This window comes from Myxine glutinosa, chromosome 9, assembly GCF_964187855.1.
Source record: "Myxine glutinosa chromosome 9, kmMyxGlut1.1, whole genome shotgun sequence".
In the NCBI taxonomy this organism is placed as follows: domain Eukaryota; kingdom Metazoa; phylum Chordata; class Myxini; order Myxiniformes; family Myxinidae; genus Myxine; species Myxine glutinosa.
The window spans coordinates 146,619,610-146,642,469 of record NC_136269.1 but is presented as its reverse complement, the minus strand read 5'-3'; the positions used below and the strand labels follow the sequence as shown (position 1 = coordinate 146,642,469).

General features: G+C 47.7%; 1 protein-coding gene across 4 annotated transcripts in view; it reads left to right on the top strand.

Annotated features, from left to right (window-relative positions):
- Positions 1 to 22,860, top strand: part of CEP76 (centrosomal protein 76) — a 100,320-nt gene that overhangs the window by 64,158 nt on the left and 13,302 nt on the right. For all 4 annotated transcript variants that reach the window (XM_068127957.2, XM_078785036.1, XM_068127958.2 and 1 more), the window contains 2 exons: positions 11,936 to 12,102; positions 18,856 to 19,177. In XM_068127957.2, the coding sequence (XP_067984058.2) occupies positions 11,936 to 12,102; positions 18,856 to 19,177 (489 nt within the window). The remainder of the gene's footprint in view (positions 1 to 11,935; positions 12,103 to 18,855; positions 19,178 to 22,860) is intronic.

Genomic DNA, 22,860 nt, shown 5'->3' with positions numbered 1-22,860 from the left:
GGCCGCGTATGTAATAGGAATATGGGCGTTTGGATGTTTGCGCACCGCAAGCCCAAGCCAAATTCTCAACCAGCAGTCCCCGACAAACCCTTCACAATGGCGCGTTCCTCCAACAAATGTCCTTCAACGCCAATCGTACAAGTTATTTGGCACAACGCGCTCGCTCCCTCAAGTCCTTCTCATAACTTCCATGGAACTCAACTGTCACCTCACGAGCGCCTCTCCCTTCTCATAACTCGGGTGGAACCCAACTCGTAACTGAGGTGGGGGCTTTGGCGAAGGGTTTTATTGCCATGCCCAGCGAACCCTCTGGGATCTCTAGCCACACCCTGTCAGGCGATCTCCCTCGAGCCCTGGTTGGCTGGTGAGGGCTCACCGGCTCCGCCTTGATGGCTGCTTGATGTGGCCGCACCTCCACCCTTGCACTCCGCCCCCTTTTCGGGCCTTACCTCATGGCTTTTGGGCTGGTTTGAGCGGAAGCCCAGCGAGGTTGCGAACGCTGCTGGCAACCTAAAGGGCGAGGGTGATTACAGACTGGTTAGCGCTTAATGGCGTCGATGGAATGGAGGCTGCAAAATGGACGGATGGGGGCCTACTCTTATTTGTTCCACACATCGCAGATGCAACTATTGGGAAATGGCCTTATCTAAACACATACTAAGAAATAACTACCGTCCTAAGGTGACCTACGTGTTGCTTGTGGCCTATCTATGGGGTGCAACCATTAACCTTGAATGATGTTACCTGTGCTGGGTTCTCAAAACCGCAATAGTATTTATTCGCTATATCAAGTGTATCTACTCGCTATATCAAGTGTATGTACTCACTATATCAAGTGTATGTACTCACTATATCAAGTGTATGTACTCACGATATCAAGTGCATGTACTCACTATATCAAGTGCATGTACTCACTATATCAAGTGTATGTACTCACTATATCAAGTGCATGTACTCGCTATATCAAGTGCATGTACTCACTATATCAAGTGTATGGACTCGCTATATCAAGTGTATGTACTCACTATATCAAGTGTATGTACTCACTATATCAAGTGTATGTACTCACTAAATCAAGTGTATGTACTCACTAAATCAAGTGAATGTACTCGCTATATCAAGTGTATTTTTATATACAGTAGCGGTTACCGGTAGCATGACACAATTACCCTGCACCGGCCGATGACGCAACCGGCGAGCGGTCACGTGTCCGGACTCGCCCGGGCTTGTTGAGACTTGCCTTTACCGGGCGAACGCTTGCCTTGCATACCATGCCCCGTTGAGAGGCGTGGCTTATCTATTTGCATACCACGCCCTGCCTGAGAGGCGTGGCTTTTGTGTGTTGAGTTTCTGATATATATTGCCGCCCGTTCGATGGGCTGATTCAGTGCTTTGGAGTTCGTTTGATTGAGCTGGGAATAAATAGCTCAGAGAAACCTAATTCCTGGCGTCGTCCATTTTGTCCGATTTTATCGTGCGAGCACAGCTCCCACAATACCACCTTTAGAGGCCATTTTTCCCTGCAGGGCAGGGGTTCGCCTTTTTTGGGCACCGTGGTCCCCTTTTTTTGAAGCAATGTTTTAAAGCCGGATGCCCTTCCTGCCGCCAACCCTGTTCGTCGACTTTTGCGACTCACAGGGAATTATCAGTGAACTGGTACTCAATTTGCCGACCTCGGAAGGATGACAGGCTGAGTCAACCCCCCTGGCGTTAATTCAGCGATCGACCGGGATTCAAACCCAGGATCCTAGGATCCCAAGCCGGCACCCGAACCGCTAAGCCAACACCAGGCTAGCACCAGGCTAAGCCAACACTTGATATAGCGAGTATATACACTTGATATAGCGAGTACATACACTTGACATAGCGAGTACATACACTTGACATAGCGAGTACATACACTTGATATAGCGAGTACATACACTTGATATAGTGAGTACATACATTCATATAGCGAGTACATACACTTGATATAGTGAGTACATACACATGATATAGCGAGTACAATTACATACACTTGATATAGCCAGTACATACACTTGATATAGCGAGTACATACAAGTGTATGTCCTCGCTATATCAAGTGTATGGACTCTGTTGTGGAAAATCAACCAAGTCCACAACTTTGTCCCATAGGTAGGTTTAATCTCAATCAGATCTTTAGCATCATCCTGTAAAATACAATCATGCAATAGATATCAGGATCTTGGCATCATATAGGAAGGATCGATTATATTAGTCAATGCAAGCAAGCCTAGAATATATGTGCGGGTACGTACCATTCAAGACTACATGTCATAGTAAAATGTCACAGGAGTGGCTCAGCGTCGCGGACCTCCGAGGTCTTATAGACGCCCCTCTGCGGTTTAAGTGGGCATCACTCCTGGGTTCAACTTTGACATACATTTTCACTACATTCTTCCCACCGTTAGAACTACACTGCCGCTAGGCAGGCGTCAAATACACCCCTGCCTGAAGGCCCTGAGGTGCCCCCTCCGACACCTGCCTCCAGCGGCTACTCCGAAGCAGGGGACTCCGGGCTTGGGTTGGCCGTACCCGGTAGTTTCCGGACACGTGCTGGCAGGGTAATTCGCCACCCTGACCGCTACGGATGGACCGACTGACATGGAATGACGTCCCCAATCAATTAATGCTGACGCACGCTTGATGCACGAAGGAAGGGACGGCAGATGTTCCATAGAGGAAGCTTCGGGAGAGTCCATAGACTCATAGATCGGTTCGTCGATATCCCTATAAGGGTCGATGACCCCACATGGGGCGAGATGGCGTATGGAGACAGTGGACTCGCGTCCATCAGCCGTCATCACACGAGCATGCTCAGGATTAGCCTGGAGTACCTGCACCTTATCCACTAAGGGGTCGTACTTGCTTGTGCGAACCGCACGTTTGAGATAGGCCGGCCCTGGCTCAGCGAGCCAACTGGGTAAAGATCGGATACTACCCGAGCTTCTAGGGTGGTGGAACAGTCTCTCGTGAGGAGTCTGGTTGGTGGCCGTACATAGTAGAGCCATGATCGAGTTCAGCGCCGCAGGTAGCGACCAAGCCCATTTATCGAGGCCACGGCCGAGGGTCCTGAGACTTAGCATGACGGCCCTCCATATAATCCCATTGAAGCGTTCGACCTGCCCATTCGCCTGGGGTCTGTACGGTGTGGTGTAACTCGAAGCGACATTATTTTGGAGCAAATAACCTCTCACCTCCTGAGACAGGAACACCGCACCCCGATCGGTATGCACGTAGGCCGGATACCCGAACATAGAAAACAAATTCTGCAGGCACCGTATGACTGTGGCAGCCGTCATATCCACGCACGTCTAAGCAAAAGGGAATCGCAAGTACTCATCAACGATAGTGAGCAGATAACGAGAGTTACTCGACACCGGCAGCGGCCCTTTGAAATCCAATGCCAATCTCTCCCACGGTCTAGTAGCCCTAACCAGCGTCCCCAATGGGAGGGTTGTAAAAACGCGGTTTGAGTTCCGCACATATAGCGCAGTTGCGGCAGATCTGGCGGATGTCCTCAATCGAGTACGGCAGATTACCACTACGCACAAAATGAGCGAAACGCGTCACCCCAGGATGACACATAGTGCTGTGCAAGGTGCGCAGTCCCTCCAGAGTTATGATACCCGCGCATGTAGCTGGCTTCGATAAGGCGTGGGCGACCAGGTTATCCTTCCCCGGGCGATATTTGATGGTGTAGCAGAAGTCGGCGAGTTCGATACGCCAGCGAGTGATTTTCTCATTATTAATGCGTTGAGCATGTAAGGTGTCGTACATGAATGCTACGCTTTGTTGGTCCGTGATGATTTGGAAGCATCGCCCGAGTAAGTACGGTCGCCATCGCCGAATCGACTCGACGATCGCATACGCTTCCTTTTCGACAGACGAATGCCTCCGCTCAGCGGAGGTGAGAGCCCGCGAAAAGAAAGCCACAGGGCGCCCCCCCTGGGAGAGTGTCGCCGCTATCGCATGATCCGAGGCATCACTTTCTAAGACGAAAGATTCGCTCTCGTCGATCGTCGCCACAGCGGCGCCAGCGATGTCGGCCTTAAGGCCCCCGAAGGCTGCCAAGGCAGCTGGGCTCATGGGGAACGTGTCGCAGGCCACAAGGGGGCGGAGCTTCACGGATAAATTTTGCACCCACTTCGAATAGTGGGCGAACAGCCCGAGAGCGCGCTTCAGCGAAGCTCAATCGCTAGGCGGAGCCATATCGAGCAAAGGTCGCAGACGCTCGTTATCTGGAGCGACAGAGCCATGGGTCACGGTGTACCCCAGAAGATCTATCGTGCGTAGAGAGTAACGACACTTAGCCTCATTCATGGTTAGGCGATACCTCTGCGCAACCTCGAGGAAGCGCTTCAGATTAGCATCATGATGCCCCTGGTCATACCCACAAACCGTAAGATTGTCCAGATATACAAAGACATCTGTCAAGTTCTCCTTAGTAACGAGGTCGTCCATAGCCCTCTGAAAACAGACGACCCCATTCGTCACCCCAAAAGGTAGTCGGGTGAACTGGTATAACCTTTGACCCGATTCAAAGGTGGTATAGATGCGATCAGCCCTAGAGATGGGGATCTGATGAAACGCACTACGCAGATCGAGAGTGCTGTAGACTGAGTACTGGGCCACCTGTCGTACCAGCGCGTCCATCCCCGGTAAGGGGTAGGCGTCCAGCTGTGTAAAGCGATTAACCGTCTGTGAATAGTCGATTACCATGCGTCGGCGATGGGCTTCACTTCGCACCACTAAGACCTGGGCCCGCCACGGCGACCGGCTGGGTTCTATGATACCTTCCTTTAAGAGCTGGGCCATTTCTTCCGCAATGAATTGCGCGTCTGCTCGTGAGTAGCGCCGTGATTTCACCGCTACAGGAGTGCAGTCAGTGGTCAGGTTGGGGAACAGCGAAAGAGGCTCAATTTCCATTTTCGCGAGTGCACACACAGCAAGCGTGTCAGTCCCACCGAATTCCATTTCCAGACGTCCATGTCGCTTAAGAAAATCGTGTCCTAACAGAATGTCAGCACATAAAGCAGGTAAGACCATGAGATGTACATCTGGAAACATGCGTCCCTTTATCACAAGCTTCAATCGACATTCCCCTTTTGGGCTGAGCCTAAGCCCCTGGGAGGCCATAAAGATCCGTCGTGTTGTCCCGAGGACCGGCCACCCATGTTTACGCACCAATCGATGATCGATAAAACTATCCGTAGACCCCGTGTCGACTAAAGCCCGCGCAAAAATGCCTTCGACCATGAGTGGAATAATGGCCTGAGCAAGGCCGGAAGATCCGGCAGGTATTGAGCCATCCGAGCGAGAAGATCGCGCCTCGCGTGTGGATCCCACGCCGGCTGCAGTTTTCCGGTCGTTTGAGCAGCCTCCAGAGGGCACTCATGTCAAATGCATAGTTGGTCGTGCCAAAGCAGGAGCTTCAGGAGCTTGTAGTCCGTACGAGCAGCCGTCAGAGGGCGCTCGTGTCACGCGAGAAGGATCGCAGCCAATTGTAGTTTCACGTGCTGAAGCAAGAGCGTGTAGTTCGTACAAGCTGCCGTCAGATGGCGCTCGTGTCACGTGCATTGTTTGCCGCGTCAAAGCAGGAGCTTGTCGATTGTATGAGTAGCCTTCGGAGGGCGTTCGGATGCCAGTCAAGGACGGTCGCTCCGCGGTCGGTCATGTTCGCGCCATTTGTTTTGGCGGCCCGATGTATCTCACCAAGGGCGAGCGTGCAGCCAGGGGCCCACGAGGAGGAGGACCGCTCATGAAAGCCGGGTGAGGCGCCCCGCTCTGCGCTCGGTCCGTTGGCTCGGCGATAAACCCATTCAAGGTCGCGCGAGTTCGTGCGCCCCGCGCGGTCTTTCGGCAGACTTTTGCAAAATGTCCTTTAGTCGAACACAAATGGCATATTGCTTCCCGAGCCGGACACGCCGACCTGGGATGCTGTCGATTGCCACAGAAGTAACACGTAGCATTTCGTACAGGCCTTGGCCTGGCCGCCGTGGCTGCCGCCAAGCCGGAATCCGAGTCCACCTCGGGAGCGGTCAGGAGCTCCGCTGGCGTGGTCGAGTCCGCTCCCGTATCCTCGGCGGTAGCCCTCTCCGGTCGCGCGAGTTGAGAAGTCCCCGCAACGACCCGTGTGTGGTCATAGGTGGTGGATTGTTCCCGGGCCTCAGTGTAGACGTGTGTCACCCGTAGAGCCTCCGTGAACGTCAGGTCAGCTGTCTCCAAAAGTCTTAGCCTAAGAGTCGAAGAGCCGATCCCAGAGACAAAGGCATCTCGGACAAGATCATCCTGGACATGCTCATGAGTGTGTACCTCTTGAGTACTGTCCGCAAGTAGTTGTCGTAGCTCCTGGGCGAAGCGATCGATTGACTCGGTAGGCTGTTGTCGCCGCGATGAGAGCAGATACCTGGTGTACACCACGCTCTGTTTCTTAATGTAAATTCGCTTTAGCCCTGCCACTGCGGCATCGTACGTCATACATCGTTGAATGCTCCTGGAGACGTGGTGGTCCACTTTAGTCTGCAGCACGGCCAGTTTCGTTTCAGCAGTGGGAACGGTATCCTGGGCTCCGAACTGGTTCTCCAGTGACTTGAGCCAGTGAGTTAACTCCGAGCCCGAATCCACAGCTTGTGGGTCGGTGCTGAATGTCGGTACATGGATCATCTTGTGTCCCGCCATTTCCGTAGATCTTGATGGAGATTAAATGTTGTGAAAATCAACCAAGTCCACAACTTTGTCCCATAGGTAGGTTTAATCTCAATCAGATCTTTAGCATCATCCTGTAAAATACAATCATGCAATAGATATCAGGATCTTGGCATCATATAGGAAGGATCGATTATATTAGTCAATGCAAGCAAGCCTAGAATATATGTGCGGGTACGTACCATTCAAGACTACATGTCATAGTAAAATGTCACAGGAGTGGCTCAGCGTCGCGGACGTCCGAGGTCTTATAGACGCCCCTCTGCGGTTTAAGTGGGCATCACTCCTGGGTTCAACTTTGATATACATTTTCACTACAGACTCGCTATATCAAGTGTATGTACTCACTCTATCAAGTGTATGTACTCACTATATCAAGTGTATGTACTCACTATATCAAGTATATGTACTCACTATATCAAGTGTATGTACGCACTATATCAAGTATATGTACTCACTATATCAAGTGTATGTACGCACTATATCAAGTATATGTACTCACTATATCAAGTGTATACAACACACACAACAACATGCATTTTAAGGCCATGTTCCCTGCTAGAGCGGGGGTTAGCCTTGCGGGCCCCATGACAATCTTCTCCATTTTGCCCTATTTTCTGCATCTCTCCTTGTTAACCCCCTTGCCCGCATTTCTTCTTCCACCATCTTTAGCCAAGTCTTTCTCGGTCTTCCCCGTCCTCTACTTCCTTCTACATTAACTTCCATCACTCTTCTCAACCAGTCACTTTCATCCTTCCTCAATACATGACCAAACCATCTCAACCTGTTCCTCTTCACAGCATCAATCACAGGCAATATTCCCATCATCTTTCGCAATTCATCATTTGTCTTCCTCTCTCTCAACGATACTCCGCACATCCATCGAACCATTCGCATTTCCACCCTTTCCAGCCTTCGTTGCTGCTCTACGTTCATTACCCATGTCTCGCTCCCATAAATCATAACACTTCTCACACATGCAGCATACACCTTTCCCTTCAGCTTCAGCGACACTCTCCTCCTCATCAGCACACCACTCAGTTCCCGAAACTTCTTCCATGCACATCTCACTCGAGCAACCGTTGCCGAGTCTGATCCACCTTCTCCATTCAGCATGTCTCCGAGGTAGCAAAATGTTTTCACACCTTCCAGCTTCACGCAGTCTCCAAGATCCAACTCAACATTTCCTCCATCTGCAGCTCCCTCTGTGCACACCTTACATTTGAATGTAGCTGCCACACTGGTTAATGACCCTCTCAGACCACTACATTTTTGATGATCCCACTCAGCACACATTGTACATTGAATGGAGTTCACTCCGACACCCTTCCTACACACAGCACAAGGCCACTTCCCAGTTCTTTCCACCTCACCACATGCTTTACCACTTGCCATCACCTTTGTCTTTCCGATATTCACCTTCAGACCTTTTGTCTCCATACATTCCTTCCACTTGTTCATCTTTTCCTTCAGTCCATCCATACTTTCCGCAATCAACACCAGATCATCTGCATACAACAACTCCCACGGTAAACCCTCCTTTACGGTCTGAGCCAGCACCTCCATCACAGCTACAAATAGTAGTGGACTTAGTACCGACCCCTGATGCACTCCCACCTTCACCTCAAACTCACCACTGTTCCCGTCCTTCGTCCTTACAGCTGTGCGTGCTCTTTTGTACATTGCCATCACTACTCTGATCAACCATTCCTCCACTCCTAACTTCCTCAATGCCCATGTCAATACTTTGCGTGGAACCCTATCGAATGCTTTCTCCAGATCAACAAACCCAAAAAACAACTTCTTCCTCTTATCCATGTACTTCTCCTGCAACTGCCTCACAATGAAAAGCGCATCTGTCGTTCCTCTTCCTGGCATAAATCCAAACTGCATTTCGTCGATCTTCACTTCCTCTCCAACACCCTTTCCAATACCTTCATTCCATGCTCCAATAACTTTATCGCTCGGTACGAGCCACACTCCAGAGGGTCACCTTTCCCCTTGTATAGAGGGACGAGGGTACTCATTTCCCAATCCACTGGAATGCGGCCTTCTTTCACCACCAAATTACAGATCTCTGTCATTCTCTTCACACCCCAACTTCCTGCTGCCTTCAACATATCTCCCACAACTCCCGTCGGCCCTCCCGCTTTTCCACTCTTCATTGCTTTTATCGCTTCCTCAACTTCCTTCTCAGTTATCTTCTCTGCCGGTCCTAAAACTGGGTTACTCTCTATGTTGCCATCCCATTCATTCTCTGTATTCAACAGCATTTCCATATATCTTTTCCATCTTCCATTAATTCCATCTGGGTCGACAACGATTTGTCCCACTTCATCCTTCAAGCAACTCACCCCCATCACATCACACCTCTCTTTCGCTATCTGCTTTGCAATCCTGAATACTGCTTTCTGACCCTCTTCCGAATCCAAGCGTTCTCCGAACATTTTCCTACATGCCTCCTGCGCCTTTGCTACCTCTTTCTTTGCAGCCTTCCTGGCTGCCTTATAACTTTCATGCTCTGCTGTTTCTGCTCCCGTACCCTTCGCCTTCTGCCACTCTTTGAACTTCTTCCTCTTCTCGTCAATCCTCTTTCCAACCTCAACATCCCACCACCATGTTTCCGAGTGCCTCGGTGGTCCTTTTGTCCATCCACATACCACCCAACAGACTAGCTTTCATTGACATCCAACCACTTTCAAGCTCAACCACATCATCCTCTACCCTAATCAGCCTCTCTTTTAATGCCTCCCTTACTGTCACCTCTTTCAACCTCCACACCTTCATTCTCGGTTGGTACTTCACCCGCCGAGCTCTCCTCGCACCTTTCACCCTTATGTCGCAGACAACCAAGTGGTGCTGTGAAACAGCCTCCTCCCCCGGGATCACCTTTGTGTCCCGGAGGTGCCCCCTATCTCGCCGACGCACCATCAGGTAGTCAACGGTTGTCGTCGACCCACCTGACGTGTATGTAACAAGCTTATTGTCCTCTTTCTGGAACTGAGTATTACAAATCAACAAATCAGCTCCATCAGCAAACTCCAAAATCCTTTCACCTTCTCCATTTCTCACACCATATCCGTAACCCCCATGAACTCCCTCAAAACCATCCATACTCCTTCCCACATGTCCATTCAGGTCTCCTCCCACCACAACAACTTCCTCATCTTTCACGTTTTCCATCAGCTTCTCTATCGCACACCAGAACTTGTCCTTCTCTTCATCGCTTCGACCAACCTGCGGAGCATATCCCGAGATGACGTTCAACAAGAGCTTTCCAATCATCATTTTCACCATCATCAACCTATCACTCACTCTAGTCACACTCACCACACTGTCTACAAACTCCTCAGAAAACAGGACACCAACACCATTCATGCCCTCCAGGCACCCTTGCCACACAAACTTGTATTTCTGTCCCTGCCTACCCTTCACCATTCTCACACCACTTCCCTTCCATCTCGTCTCTTGCACACAACATATGTCCACTCTTCTTCTGACCAATACTTCCACCACTTCTCCTGATCTCCCTGTCATTGTCCCCACATTCCATGTCCCAAACCTCAGAAACCGATCTCCACTTCGGGCTGCACCCTGCCCATATGTACTTGTGATTGTCATGGTTCTCTTTTTGAGGCAATGTTTTTATGGCCGGATGCCCTTCCTGACGCCAACCCTCTTAGTCGTCTCTTACGACACGCAGGGATACGGTGTACCTATTCTGACCAGGGTACACACTGGGAAACGTTTAAAACATGTAAATTCTGGGGGTGGGGGGGGGGGGGGGAGGGGGAGGCGTCAGCATCACGGCTGCGGTTTAAACATATTCCAACAATATCCAAACAGAACGATGAAAAAAAAAAAAACAATCCAGGAAAAGTCTCCAAGCGAGAACGTCGATTTGAGAAAGAAGGAGCAGAGGCGGAAGAAAACGAGATACAGGGGGCGGGGCACAAGCCGAGACGAGGAGGAGAGCGAACAAGCACGTGTCCGGGAGGAGAGAAAGAATCAATATAGAATTATTTGTCTAGGGAGGTGAGGTGAGGGGGAGAAAATAAAATAAAAGAAACAAGCAATACAGCGAAGGAAATAACCCAAACCGACAAAACACCGACGGGGGGAGGGAAGCCCCAAGTTACCAGGCCGCGCACGAGGTACGACTCAGAAAACGATTAACTACACACAAGTTTGCACGAACCACAAACCAACACCAACTAGAAACACACAATAACACGTACACAGCAAAATAACCAGTGGAAATTTGACAAAGACAAGAATGGGAAAACACTCAAACTTCGATGCCGTGGAGAGCTCGAAGCACGCCTCACTCGCCCGAGGAACCGGAAGTCACCGGCTTGTCCTTTCCCACTAATTTGTTGAGTTCGCCGCCTCAGCCCCCAATCTCCTCAAAGAAACAGCGATTTCCGCTTTTCACTCATTCTGCAAACCTTCTCTGCCTGAACGCCACAACATGTTTTCTTTTTTTTCAAGTGTATGTACTCACTATATCAAGTGTATGTACTCACTATATCAAGTGTATGTACTCGCTATATCAATTGTATGTACTCACTATATCAAGTGTATGTACTCGCTATATCAAGTGTATGTACTCGCTATATGAAGTGTATGCACTCACTACATCAAGTGCATGTACTCACTATATCATTGTATGTACTAGTTATATCAAGTGTATGGGAGGGTTTTCCACGCCTTGGAAAAATGCCACAATTAGCTATCTTCACACAGATATTCACCTTAATACGGACTTTGCCAAAGGGGATTGCAAATGAAGTCACTGCAATCTCCATCGTGCGACTCTTAGTTTGGTTGGGATTGGATAAGTAACGACTGAATGTATCTCGGTCAGACAGACAGATAGACAGACACCAAATTGCATATTTACTATGATACTTGAACACTGTGTAACACAAATCGCCTCCTTTTCATTTCAAAGAACCTCTGGTTTTGCAGTACTCAGACATTTTATATAAGGTTGTGAGGACGACCGCATCGACGGCGCTAAACTTCCGGAATGTTTAGTACGACCTATAAAATTATAATTTCATTTCAATTGAATTATTGCCTTGAACACTGCGTGGGGTGGGGTGTTCTATGAGATCTCTAGTTTTACATGTAGTGAGCACAAATGAGACCCATATGTTGTGTTGTCACCAGATCACTGCTTATCTATTTCCCATGACCCCAGGGTGAGGTGCAGGAACATGCAGCACTCCTGTGCAACCTATTGCTGGGCTTTGGTTTAGATGCGTATATGTGTCTGGGCAGCAAGCACGGTGGAGACTTCTACGCCTGGGTCATGACCCGCTCCCACAGCGGTACCACCACGTTTTGGGAGAGTCAAACAGGGTGCAGGTGCTAACTTCCTCAAGGACCTATCAACATTTTTCATGTGCAAGAACACATACATGTGTATGATTACAGCACAATGCCTCTTTTACAGCACAATCGTTTATGTTTTTGTTTTGTGGAAAGCCCTTTCAAGGCCGAAGCAGCAATATACCCCTTTGAATTCAGACCTCAAGACTCTGATACCTGAGCTCAACCCAAACACTGTATCTGAGCCTTCTTCACATCCACTTGACTAATTTCCTCATTTTTACCTACGCCACCGAAGGTAGACAGAGGTTATGTTTTCCCTCCTGTCTATATATATATAACCACCTTTAGAGGCCATTTTTCCCCGCAAAGCGGGGGTTGGCCTTTTTCGGGGACCGTGGTTGTTGTTGTTTTTTGGTCCCCTTTTTGAAGCAATGTTTTACGGCCGGATGCCCTTCCTGACACCAACCCTTTTTGTCGCCTTTTTACGACGAGCAGGGAATTACCAGTGAACTGGTACTCAATTAGCCGACCTCGGAAGGATGACAGGCTGAGTCAACCCCCCTGGCGTTAATTCAGCGATCGACCGGGATTCGAACCCAGGATCCTAAGCTGGCACCCTAGCCGCTAGCCCAACACCAGGGTCAACACACCTGTCTGCCCAACACCTGTCTGTGATCAGGATATCTAAAAAAGTTATGGACGGATTCGGACGAAATTTAGAGGACAGGTTGGGTGTGTGACAATGATGAATTGTTTTAATTTTGGTGAAGATCAGGATCCGGATCCTGATAAGACGATTTTTAAAGCGATTCTTCACCATTGAGAGATGTGGCCAAAAACGATATACAGTAATACCCTGGCCTACGTCATTAATTGGTTCCATAAGCCGTGACGTAACTCGGTTTTTGACGTAAACCGGGCGTAATGTCTTAAAAATGCCTTAAAATGAAGACAAACACCGTAATTCGTAAAACTAGAGTAAATAACTGGAGGAGGCTGTGGCTTCGCCCTGAATCTTTGCCGCTCCCCGTCGGGAGTCCCTACGTTGTTTTCTATCGGTCGGGTCTTCTCCTCGAACGGGGTGACCGGCACGGACGTGTCGACCGTGAGCTGGCTTATGTGCCGAGTGGCTCCGCAGCCCGCTTCACCACGGCGTGCTTTACCCAACGTGTCCGAGCAGTTTCACCGGTGGCCGTATCATGTCGTCTGTGACGAACGAACGAACTCAGGGTTCCGTGAACCCGGCCGCCCCGGGGATCGACGCTCGCCTCCGAGTCGTAGGCGTGCTCCGTCTTTCCTCGAGCGGCCAAAGTTTCTTGCTTCTTTATTTTTGGACGATGCGATATACACAGAAACGACGACGTACAGGCGGGCATTTGCAAATCCATGCACATGTGCACATGCACAGGTCGATCGGTTCTTTACAAGGATATGCATCAAGGGTATCTACTTGGTATATCTACAAAAGTGCAGCCGCACAGCTCAGGGTTCCTGCACACTCCCCTCAACAAAGGATATGGGTCCATGGGTGGGCAGGAAAGACAAAGCAGAGGTTAGCGGGGGAAAGGGCGCAAGGGTACACGTCAAAACAAGGTAATGCAACATGAGGGGCATGGGAGAGCGAGCGGAGAAAGCTCGTCCCTAGCCATTCGTCACCCCCCATGTCAACCTACACTACCCTTGCCTCTCCCCGTATTTACACTTTACAAATTCCGTCTCTACCGTCTTGTCTCTTCTATCCCCCTTTATGCCAAATTCGTTTCCAATCCCTCCCAAGAAGGAAGAGATGGAATAAACACATTGTCTCACCCACGTCATGATGTGTCTTTCATTCCAAATCATCTGCAAAACCTGGTGTGGAGTCCTGTCACCTTGGTGAGTGGATGTGGATGGTGCAAAGAGATTTCATCCTAACTATCCTTCTAATTGACATTAACTCTTTAAACTACCCGGGGTCTTGCCCTGCCAATCAATTGGCCTCTTTACACTATGTGGTTCTAAAAACCAATTTCCATTGACCCACCCTGTGGTGCCCTACCAAATTTGGGGTCTCACTCCCCCCTTTTTTCTATCTGTGCCTTCGCACAATTTCGGGGCTGGGTCGTGTGGCTCTACCAGCAGGTCCTACTTACCTGCGCACCTCCGCCACTGAAGTCGCCACCCGAGCTTGCCTAGCTCCTTCAACTACCCTAACTCGGGGAAGGCCCTCCTGGCTCTCTCACCCCTCTGATGCCCTCTCTGGCATTGGGCTACCCGGGTCCTCTCTTCGGATCCTCGGGCCCCACTGAACTCTACACTGAACGTTACCTGGCTCCCAGAGCCTACCTGTGGCCTCACCTGGCCGACAGACTACCAGTGCCCATTTAACCATACTCACTAATTAAGCCCACATGCTCAGCCATTCCACTCACTCATGCACCCCTCAAAGCAACAACTTGCTACTCCCTGCACCACAGATGTCAATTTCCAAACAATTTACCTACTCCCTCTACCTAACTTTAAACTACCCTCCCCGGGTATTTGTGAAGGGGTCCACCCTCCCCCATCCACTCCTTCGCACCATGCACTCCACACCACTCAATCCACACTACTCACGCCACACACCATTTATTCCCACACACCAAGTATTCTCTCCATTTATCCACTTGCACCCCATGCAAGTCAATCACTCAACACCATTACACATGTCCTCAATACACCACTCATGCACTTTCTCCGGTCATCCCAGACCATTGCCTCATTTCACCAAGTTCAACGATAACCAGATTCTCACACACACAACCATTCTCAACCAATGCCTCATTTTACCAAGCCCAAGAGGCACCCACAATTACACACACACAGCATCATATAACTAACTACTTCCCTTTAATACTTGTGCTTTCCCTGTCTTCCCTTATACTAAGCACTTCCCTCGTCATTAACATCCTTCTAATCTGACTACGTCCCCTCTACCTGTATCAATGTCTCGACTTAAATCTCGGTCTCCTATTGTCATCCTTCCAAATCCCTAACAATATCCTAGCCCGCCCTCGGCTAGTTCACACTGCCAAACCCCATAAATCTACTGCTCCTTTGCCCCAACGTGAGGGATGGTAGAGCTACCATCCCTCTACATCGGACACTATCTCCCACTATCACCCCCCAGTCCTCTCGCACTATGAGCCCCCATCATTGGAGGTACTGGGTCCTTCCTATATATATATACAAACGTATACTTCCCCGAGTTAGTTTGTATATATACAAACGGTCCGAGCCGGCATCGTCATGTTTTGCCATTGCCACGTTACGTTGGTTGTTTTACACAATAAAGGAACCTTTACACAGTAAAGGAATAATCACAAAAATACCAGCGAAAGGCAAAGCAAGCACGCGACCGCAGCACAGGACAAAATGCAGATGGTGTCGCCTTTGTTTTGAATGAGAACCAGCAGCTACGCGTACGTATACTGTACATACATTTTAAAATATTTTTAATGTGCTTTTTATTGTATTTTAAATTGTTTCAATCGTTTAAACATCAACGTTAAATCAACGATCGTTAAAACGTTAAAACATCCAATTGTTTAAATTGTTTAATTTTTTTCACGTCCGCAGGAGTGACGTAAAGTCGCACATAATGACGTTCGCTGAACTGAATTTTACTCTAGAAGAGTGGCGTAAAGTCGGATTTGGCGTAGGTCGAAATGGCGTAAAACGGGGTATGACTGTATAGCATGACATTTCAAAAGTTGTTGACCAATTATACCAAAACTAGGTGGATAAGTTGTGCGGGTGACAAGATGGAGCAGATTCGATTTTGGTTCATGTCCGGATACAGATCCTGTCTATCGGTAGGATACAAAGCATAAACTGTTCAGTCTGACAGAGGTACACGCACTACCGAGTGCCGTTCTTGTCACATGTTACTCTGAGCACTCTTCTTCTTTACCCTTTAAATTTGACATATTTTAAGGTGGAATTTTAGGAACCAAGTTTATGCACTACCTTGCCAATAACGAAATGATCCTTACTATAATTCACAGACCAGTGTCTGTTTGTTTGCTTATTTATTTTTGTTTGTTTGTTTGCCGCACTACTCCTGCAGTTGTAGCCCGATTACATCCAGACTTGCTACATAGCATCAGCATGATGCCAATTAGTGTGTAGGGATGTTTTCATCTTTGCTGGTGGTCTTGGGGGAGAAAGGGGTGCAAAGTCTCCATGTAAATGTGTATTGTGTTGCGCCACCTCCAGGTGTGTAAAGGTATTGCAAGTTCCCACCCTTTACACTTTTACAGTATGTGCATTATTCCTGTCCTCACGTTTTCCAGTACAGTGAGGTGTTTTGAATTATAAGCAATCGGTATGTTTTTTTCGTCATGCACATAACATGGGTTATTATGCCTCTGCCGACAAAGTCGCCAGAGCCATTATTTTTCCGGGTTGTCCGTCCGTCCGTATGGGCTAAACCTTCTTTTTCTCAGCAACCATATGTCGAATTGAGACAAAACTTTCAGGGTAGGAGTGACACCCACGCAGGATGTTTCTATGATAATTGTGACGTCATAGGACACGTGGTATGGCAGCCATCTTGGATTAAAAGCAAATTGTTAAAAAATAATTTCTCGGAAACCACTGAATGGAAAATTTTGAAACTTGGCACATTGTCAAGTACTCCCAATGGGGAACAAAGGCATGATAATGATGACATAGATGAAGTGGTATACCAGCCAAAAATGTTTATTTTTAAAAATCCCTTCTCTGAGACTGCTTCACCGATCGATGTGAAGCCTGTCATGGCTGGTGAAAATGTGATTGTTGAGAACAGCTGAAGGGATTTAAATTCAAACTTGTTTACTTTTTAGGACAATGAACAAGGGCATCTACCAGGTGTGGGACTATGCAGAGGAATATTGGCGACAGTCACATTGTTCTAGTTTTATATTTATTTTTGGGAGCGATTAAGGGAGCCGTCAGTTGGCAATACACTGCCCAAAATAAACGTATGCGTCAGAAGAACGTGTTGCGTGCTTACAATGAGGTTGCCCTAGGACGGGTACTCTACTAGTAAACATTAAAAAAGGAACTTCCTTCATTTGAAAATATGACCAAATTTGAGTGGCTAAGTGTCATGTCCTACGATCCATTAGATTGCACAGTGCCCCTTTAGCAGACTCGGTGGCATCATGTTTTGAGCGTCCGCTCTGAATCTGGGAGGTCAGCGGTTCCAACCGTACCCCAGCCAGGTCATACCAATACTTTAAAAATTGTACGTGCATCCTTGCTTGACACTCCGCATTAAAAAAGGATAGAACACATAAAAGATACTCCATAGGTTGGCATCCATGTGGAGGAGGAAATTCCTTCTTGATTGGTCTGATTGAGAGGTGTATTGAGAGGTGTATATTGAGAATGGGGTTGTGAGGTGTAAGATCAGTACACGGACAGTGAGAAATGGAGTTATTGGTGTAAATTGCAACTCCGCCACTTGGGCGGGGTTCAGACCTGTAAATCCGGAGGAGACAATAGCCAGGGAGAGGCACAAAAGACTTAGGAATGTCCTGTGGGAGGAAAGGATTCTGTTAAACTGATAATGTCTACTTTATCAGCAGCAGTTTGGATTGAGGTGTCAGGTTGGAGCGGAGACTACAGTTGCTCTTTTGAGATATGTTACCAAAAATAGCTCATTTGGTAAGATTAATTACATCAGCCATGATCTTTATAGTTGTACACCACTCCTTTCCTATTCCATCTTCAGGCGCTGCATGACGTCATCGCCGGACCGAAGGGGGCCGGCGATGACGCGCGCTGAAGGGGAGTACTCAGTTTTCACTCCATTTGTTCTTGTTTGTTTTCTTGTTTGTTTTCTTGTTTTCTTGTTTGTCTGGGCGACTTCTCAGCCATCCTTCGAGCTATGAAGGTGAAATTTCGGCACAATAGTGACACTTGCTTTGGCAAAAACGGTATTTTTCGTTTTTTGATTAATTGATTAATTACTTAATTATTATCGATTTATTAAGTACTTATTTACACTGGTGGTTTCGGTATGCTATTACCCAATTGATTAATAAATTAATTATTTTACAATTTTTATTTATTTTAATTAATAAATTAATAAATCAATTGTTGTACACCACTCCCTCCCAATTCCATCTCCATGTGCTGCACGACAGCACCGCACCGGAGGCGCCCCGGCAATGTCGCGTGCTGGATGTTATTTATTTATTTGGCATGGGTGTGGTGTACTTAGAATGTATCTGTACTTGTCTTTCTTGTCTGAGTACTAGTTAAGTCTGTGGGCCCACTTTTTGTTGCGTTGTTTGTAACTTTAGTTTTTACTTTGGAATTCTGAGAATGGGAAACAGCTGCTGTAAGGGTACATTGACGTCACTTACCAGGAGCCAATCACACTGAACCGAGTCTCTCACAGCAAATCAGCAGCATCTCACGACTTGTCTCCAAACCATGCTCAGTTCACGTTTGCTTTGTCTGAGTATTTATTGATACGAATAATGAAATTGTTTTTGTCAAAATCAATTTTTTTGAACCCTGCACTTCCTGGGTCTCTGTTCGAATTTTTAATTTGGGGCTATAGGCAGCACCAAATCATTGCATCGACCCAAGATATAGACTCTTTTACCTTGATGATCATAGTTTGTTATGATTTTATTGGTCCAGTGTATGTCGACTCATTTTTCTTGAGCTCAGTCAAAACTTCCCTTATTTTGAGGTTCAACTGCGTAATCGAAAATGTAACCCAACCTAATTTCCTGTACCTTCCTCCTCACACTGTTCCTTCCCTAGGTTTCTTCATTTGCTCTCTACTAATAGCGCGGTCTCCTCAATGACACCACCAACACCTCGTCACCCCTACCACACAGTGGGCTGTGTCTTCAATCACTCTGCATTTTACGCAAACGTGCAGCCTACGGTGGACGTGTCCGATTGTCTCTTTGATTTGTCCAACTCGTCACACTGGAAAGCAATGAGTCCTGACGTACTGTCGGCGGCAGGAACCGGAAATGGACCTCCTCCACCACCGCTGTCCCCACCCGCCATCGACCCCATCGTAGCCAGCAATGAACTTGAAATGCAGCTCCGCATCGTCATTGCTCAACACAGAGAGGTGACATATTGTTTTTGTCTCATCAGATGCTACAATTCCAGGTTTGAAATGAGAGTGTATGGATTTGTGCATCGTCTCCACCAAGTTCTGAACTATTTTGATCGAGAACTAAACTCCACATTTCCCATTAGCAAAAGGTTAAATCACCATGATCCAGCAAGTTTGTGAGCGATTTTGATGCTTCAGAATTGAACAAGAAGCTGCAATTTTGAGTCGATGCTGCAAATCCAATCTCAACGAGTCCAAAACTCGTTGTCGAGACGAGGTATTAATATCTACCAGCAAGGTAGCCATCTCCAATGGATTCATTATTGCTTCACCTCAAATGAGCAATTTATCGGAGTGTGTATTGGTATAAACGGGAATTCATTGTAAAGTGATGATGTGGGCAGTAACACGTGGTACGTGTTTACCTTGTAGAGAATGGCGGTCCGCTCAAAAGAACTACTATCGTTAGTGATTAAAATACGATACATGTGAGTGTGGAGAAGGAGATCGGTGAAGAGCAGCAGGGGTTTGGAATAGGTAGGGGAATGACAGATGGGATGTTCGCACTGAGACAGCTGGTGGAGAGGTTAGAGGTACAAGGAGAAATGGCATTGGGATTTGTGGATCTGGAGGAGGCCTACGACACTGTCCCGAGAGAGATGATGATGGCGACAATGTGAGTGCCAGAAGCAGACGTTGGGTTGGTGGAAAGGATGTACAAGGGAATAATGGGAAAAGTTTTGGTTGGTTCTGGGATATCTGAGGAGTTCCATGTGAACATCGGTTTGAGGCAGGGAAGCGCACGCTCTGAGCCCACTCCTGTTTATCATGGTGATGCAGCTGGTGTTACGTGTTCCTCCCCGACCCCCTGGTCACGATGTACCTCCGAGCCCCGAGAGGAGCCACGGCAGAAAAATATGTTATTCTGTGTCAGAAATCAATATTGAAACCACACCAATGATTATCAACAAACAAATATTGTATTAAAAATCACACAAGAATAACGGTACAACAAATAGCAATCAAAAGTACACTCAATACATCTTATGATGGTACCATCAACTAGCATGGGATAACTCACGGTGTTCCCAGTGAGTGGAAAAACCTTCCCCAATGTCTCTATATCCCCATCCTCAAGACGAAGTTGACTCCCATGCGAATGGCAAGGGCAGTCGCACCGCGGAAGCAGCTCTCAGGCGTAGGCGGTCGAAGCGATGCAAAAAGTCACGTGGTCCAAAACCAAGCAAACTCGCGGCGGAATGGGAAAGTTCCTCCAGGTAGGAACGTTCCCTGGTTCAGTCGGCGAACCGCCACTTAATCTCCAGACTCAGCGTTGCGCACACACATCCCCCCCCCCCCCCCCCCGACAGACGACAGGATGGTGAAAAAAGCTGACGCGTAGCCAAGACCTTTTATGGAACAAAGCGCGAGGGTCAAAATGGCCGACGGCTCTTACTTGAGTCGACACGACCCGGCGAGGATTCTTCGGAATCGCAACGCCCAAACCTGACCACGCAGGTTTATCAATCCCCCAGCGATAACACCTATCGCAGGGACTCCTTTCAAGGGACCTCAAAGTTCACTCGTGACTTTCGTTCGACAACGCTCGCTACGGAGCTTGAAACGACTCGCTTCTTGTCCGACTTCACTCGCCACGCCCTCCGCCTTCTTCTTCTTCTTCTTCCGGTTCCCGATCCGGTTTCCTGTTTCATTTAAAGTTAACCCTTTTACATTTTGATAATACTAATGGCCATTTCACTTAAACAATGATAATAATAATAATACATAGAACCAGAAGTGTTTCAAGTGGATGAAAACCACAACAGCGGAAGTGACGAATCCGTAACACTGATAAGCAGCAAGGTAAACGTGAAAGATATCCTGCGAAGGATATTGTATGCGGATGATGAGGTTGTTGTGGAGAGTGGGCGGGAGATGCAGGAAGTACTGGCGGAGGGGAAGGAGGCATTTGAGAAACATGGGCTGAAAATGAGCATGGAGAAGACTGAGGTGATATAGTTCGGGTAGAAGTGAAAATAAATTAATATCAGGTTAGAGGGGAAGGAGATCAGACAGGGCAATAAGTTTGAGTATCTGGGGGGAACAGTGACCGGGGATGGTAAGTCAGAGGCAAAGGTGCGGAGGAGGATTCAGTTAGGTGTGAATGTGTGACGTCAGACAGAAAGATTTGAAGGAAAGCTTCTGATGTCGTGTGTAACGCCGGCTTACCTTTACGGTCTGGAAATGGTGGCGTTCACAGAGAGACAACAACAGAGGCCGCAGGTTTGCACAAACAACTGGGTCAGGAGGATTGTGGGAGTGAAGAGGATGGATAGAAGGAGAATGGATGAACTGAGGGAGGAGATTGGTGTGCAGATGAGCTTGATGGGGAGATTGGTGAAATGGCAGCTGAGATGGGCTGGACATTTGGTGCAGATGGGGGAAGAGAGAATGGCAAGGAGAGCAGATAGGTTGAAGGAGCAAGGTAGGAGGTAAATAGGTAGAATTTTGTGAAGAGGGATGTCAGTAAGGTGGGGGTGGTTGGAGAGTAGAGAGAGTTGGCTGAAGACAGGGGAAGTGGAGGAGTCTCGTGGTCAAGGTAGGGCAGAAGCTTGGTGCCGTGGGACCCACACCTTACAAAGGGAAGAGGGGTAGAACAACAACAACATGTCAAAGGACATGAACACCTCAACACATTGTTATGAATGTAAAAGTACATTTTTATGCCTCTGCTGACGAAGTTGCCGGAGGCATTATCACGGCGTCCGGCCGTGATAGGTTTTCCTTACCGTGATAACTTACGAATGGCCGATGAGATCTAAGTAAAACTTGGTACAAGTATTTATAATGATGTAGTAATTTGGGCGGAAGCATATCGGTTGACGTCGCGTTGTCGAAGAGTGTGGTTCTAGTTGATGTTATTGTCTAACGCAATACATTACCTTACAGGATGGCCTGAACGTCACTTTATCCCTCAACCAGTAAATAATTAATTATTAAACTCTTTCAATGTATGTGCAGGTTTTATTGTGTAATACTTATAATAATTATTCACTCGTTACTCCCCGCAAACAAAGCGATAAGTGGGGTTAAGCAATTGGTTCATGTCTGGCTCTCTGTCCTATCAGTTTATGATCGAGGAACAACTTGTTGAAAACAAACATTTTATTTTGAGCACGAATCGGAACATTAATAGAAAGCTAAGTTGTCATGTCAACGTTCCTTGGCTCTGAATTCATCCCAACCCCACATGCGCAGACAGGAGTGAGATGATTCTTTTTATTCGGTCTACCTGCCTTGCAGAAAAACAAAATTGAAAATCATTCCAAACAGGAAACTTAGTGTTTTTAAGGACGTTATAAAGGATGCAAACAACAGGTGTGAAGAACTAATGTAACGTGTTAGATAGGGTGGTGTAACAGACGGTGGGTAAAATGGTGGTAAAACCCAGAATTTTTCATGTATACACATTTAACCATCTGAACCTGATCATACTTCCACACAATTCACCTTCATAATACTTCCAAGAACCTCCAGTTTTGCAGAAGTGTGGGTTCAGTTACCGGGTTTGTTGTAGAGCGCTCGCCAAGTAGTTTAAGCATTCGAGCAAGAACTCCATTCAAAACCGTTGATAAGGAACAGGTGGCTTGGCAAGCACTAGCTATCGGCTTCGTAACTGAACACAGCTCAGTACA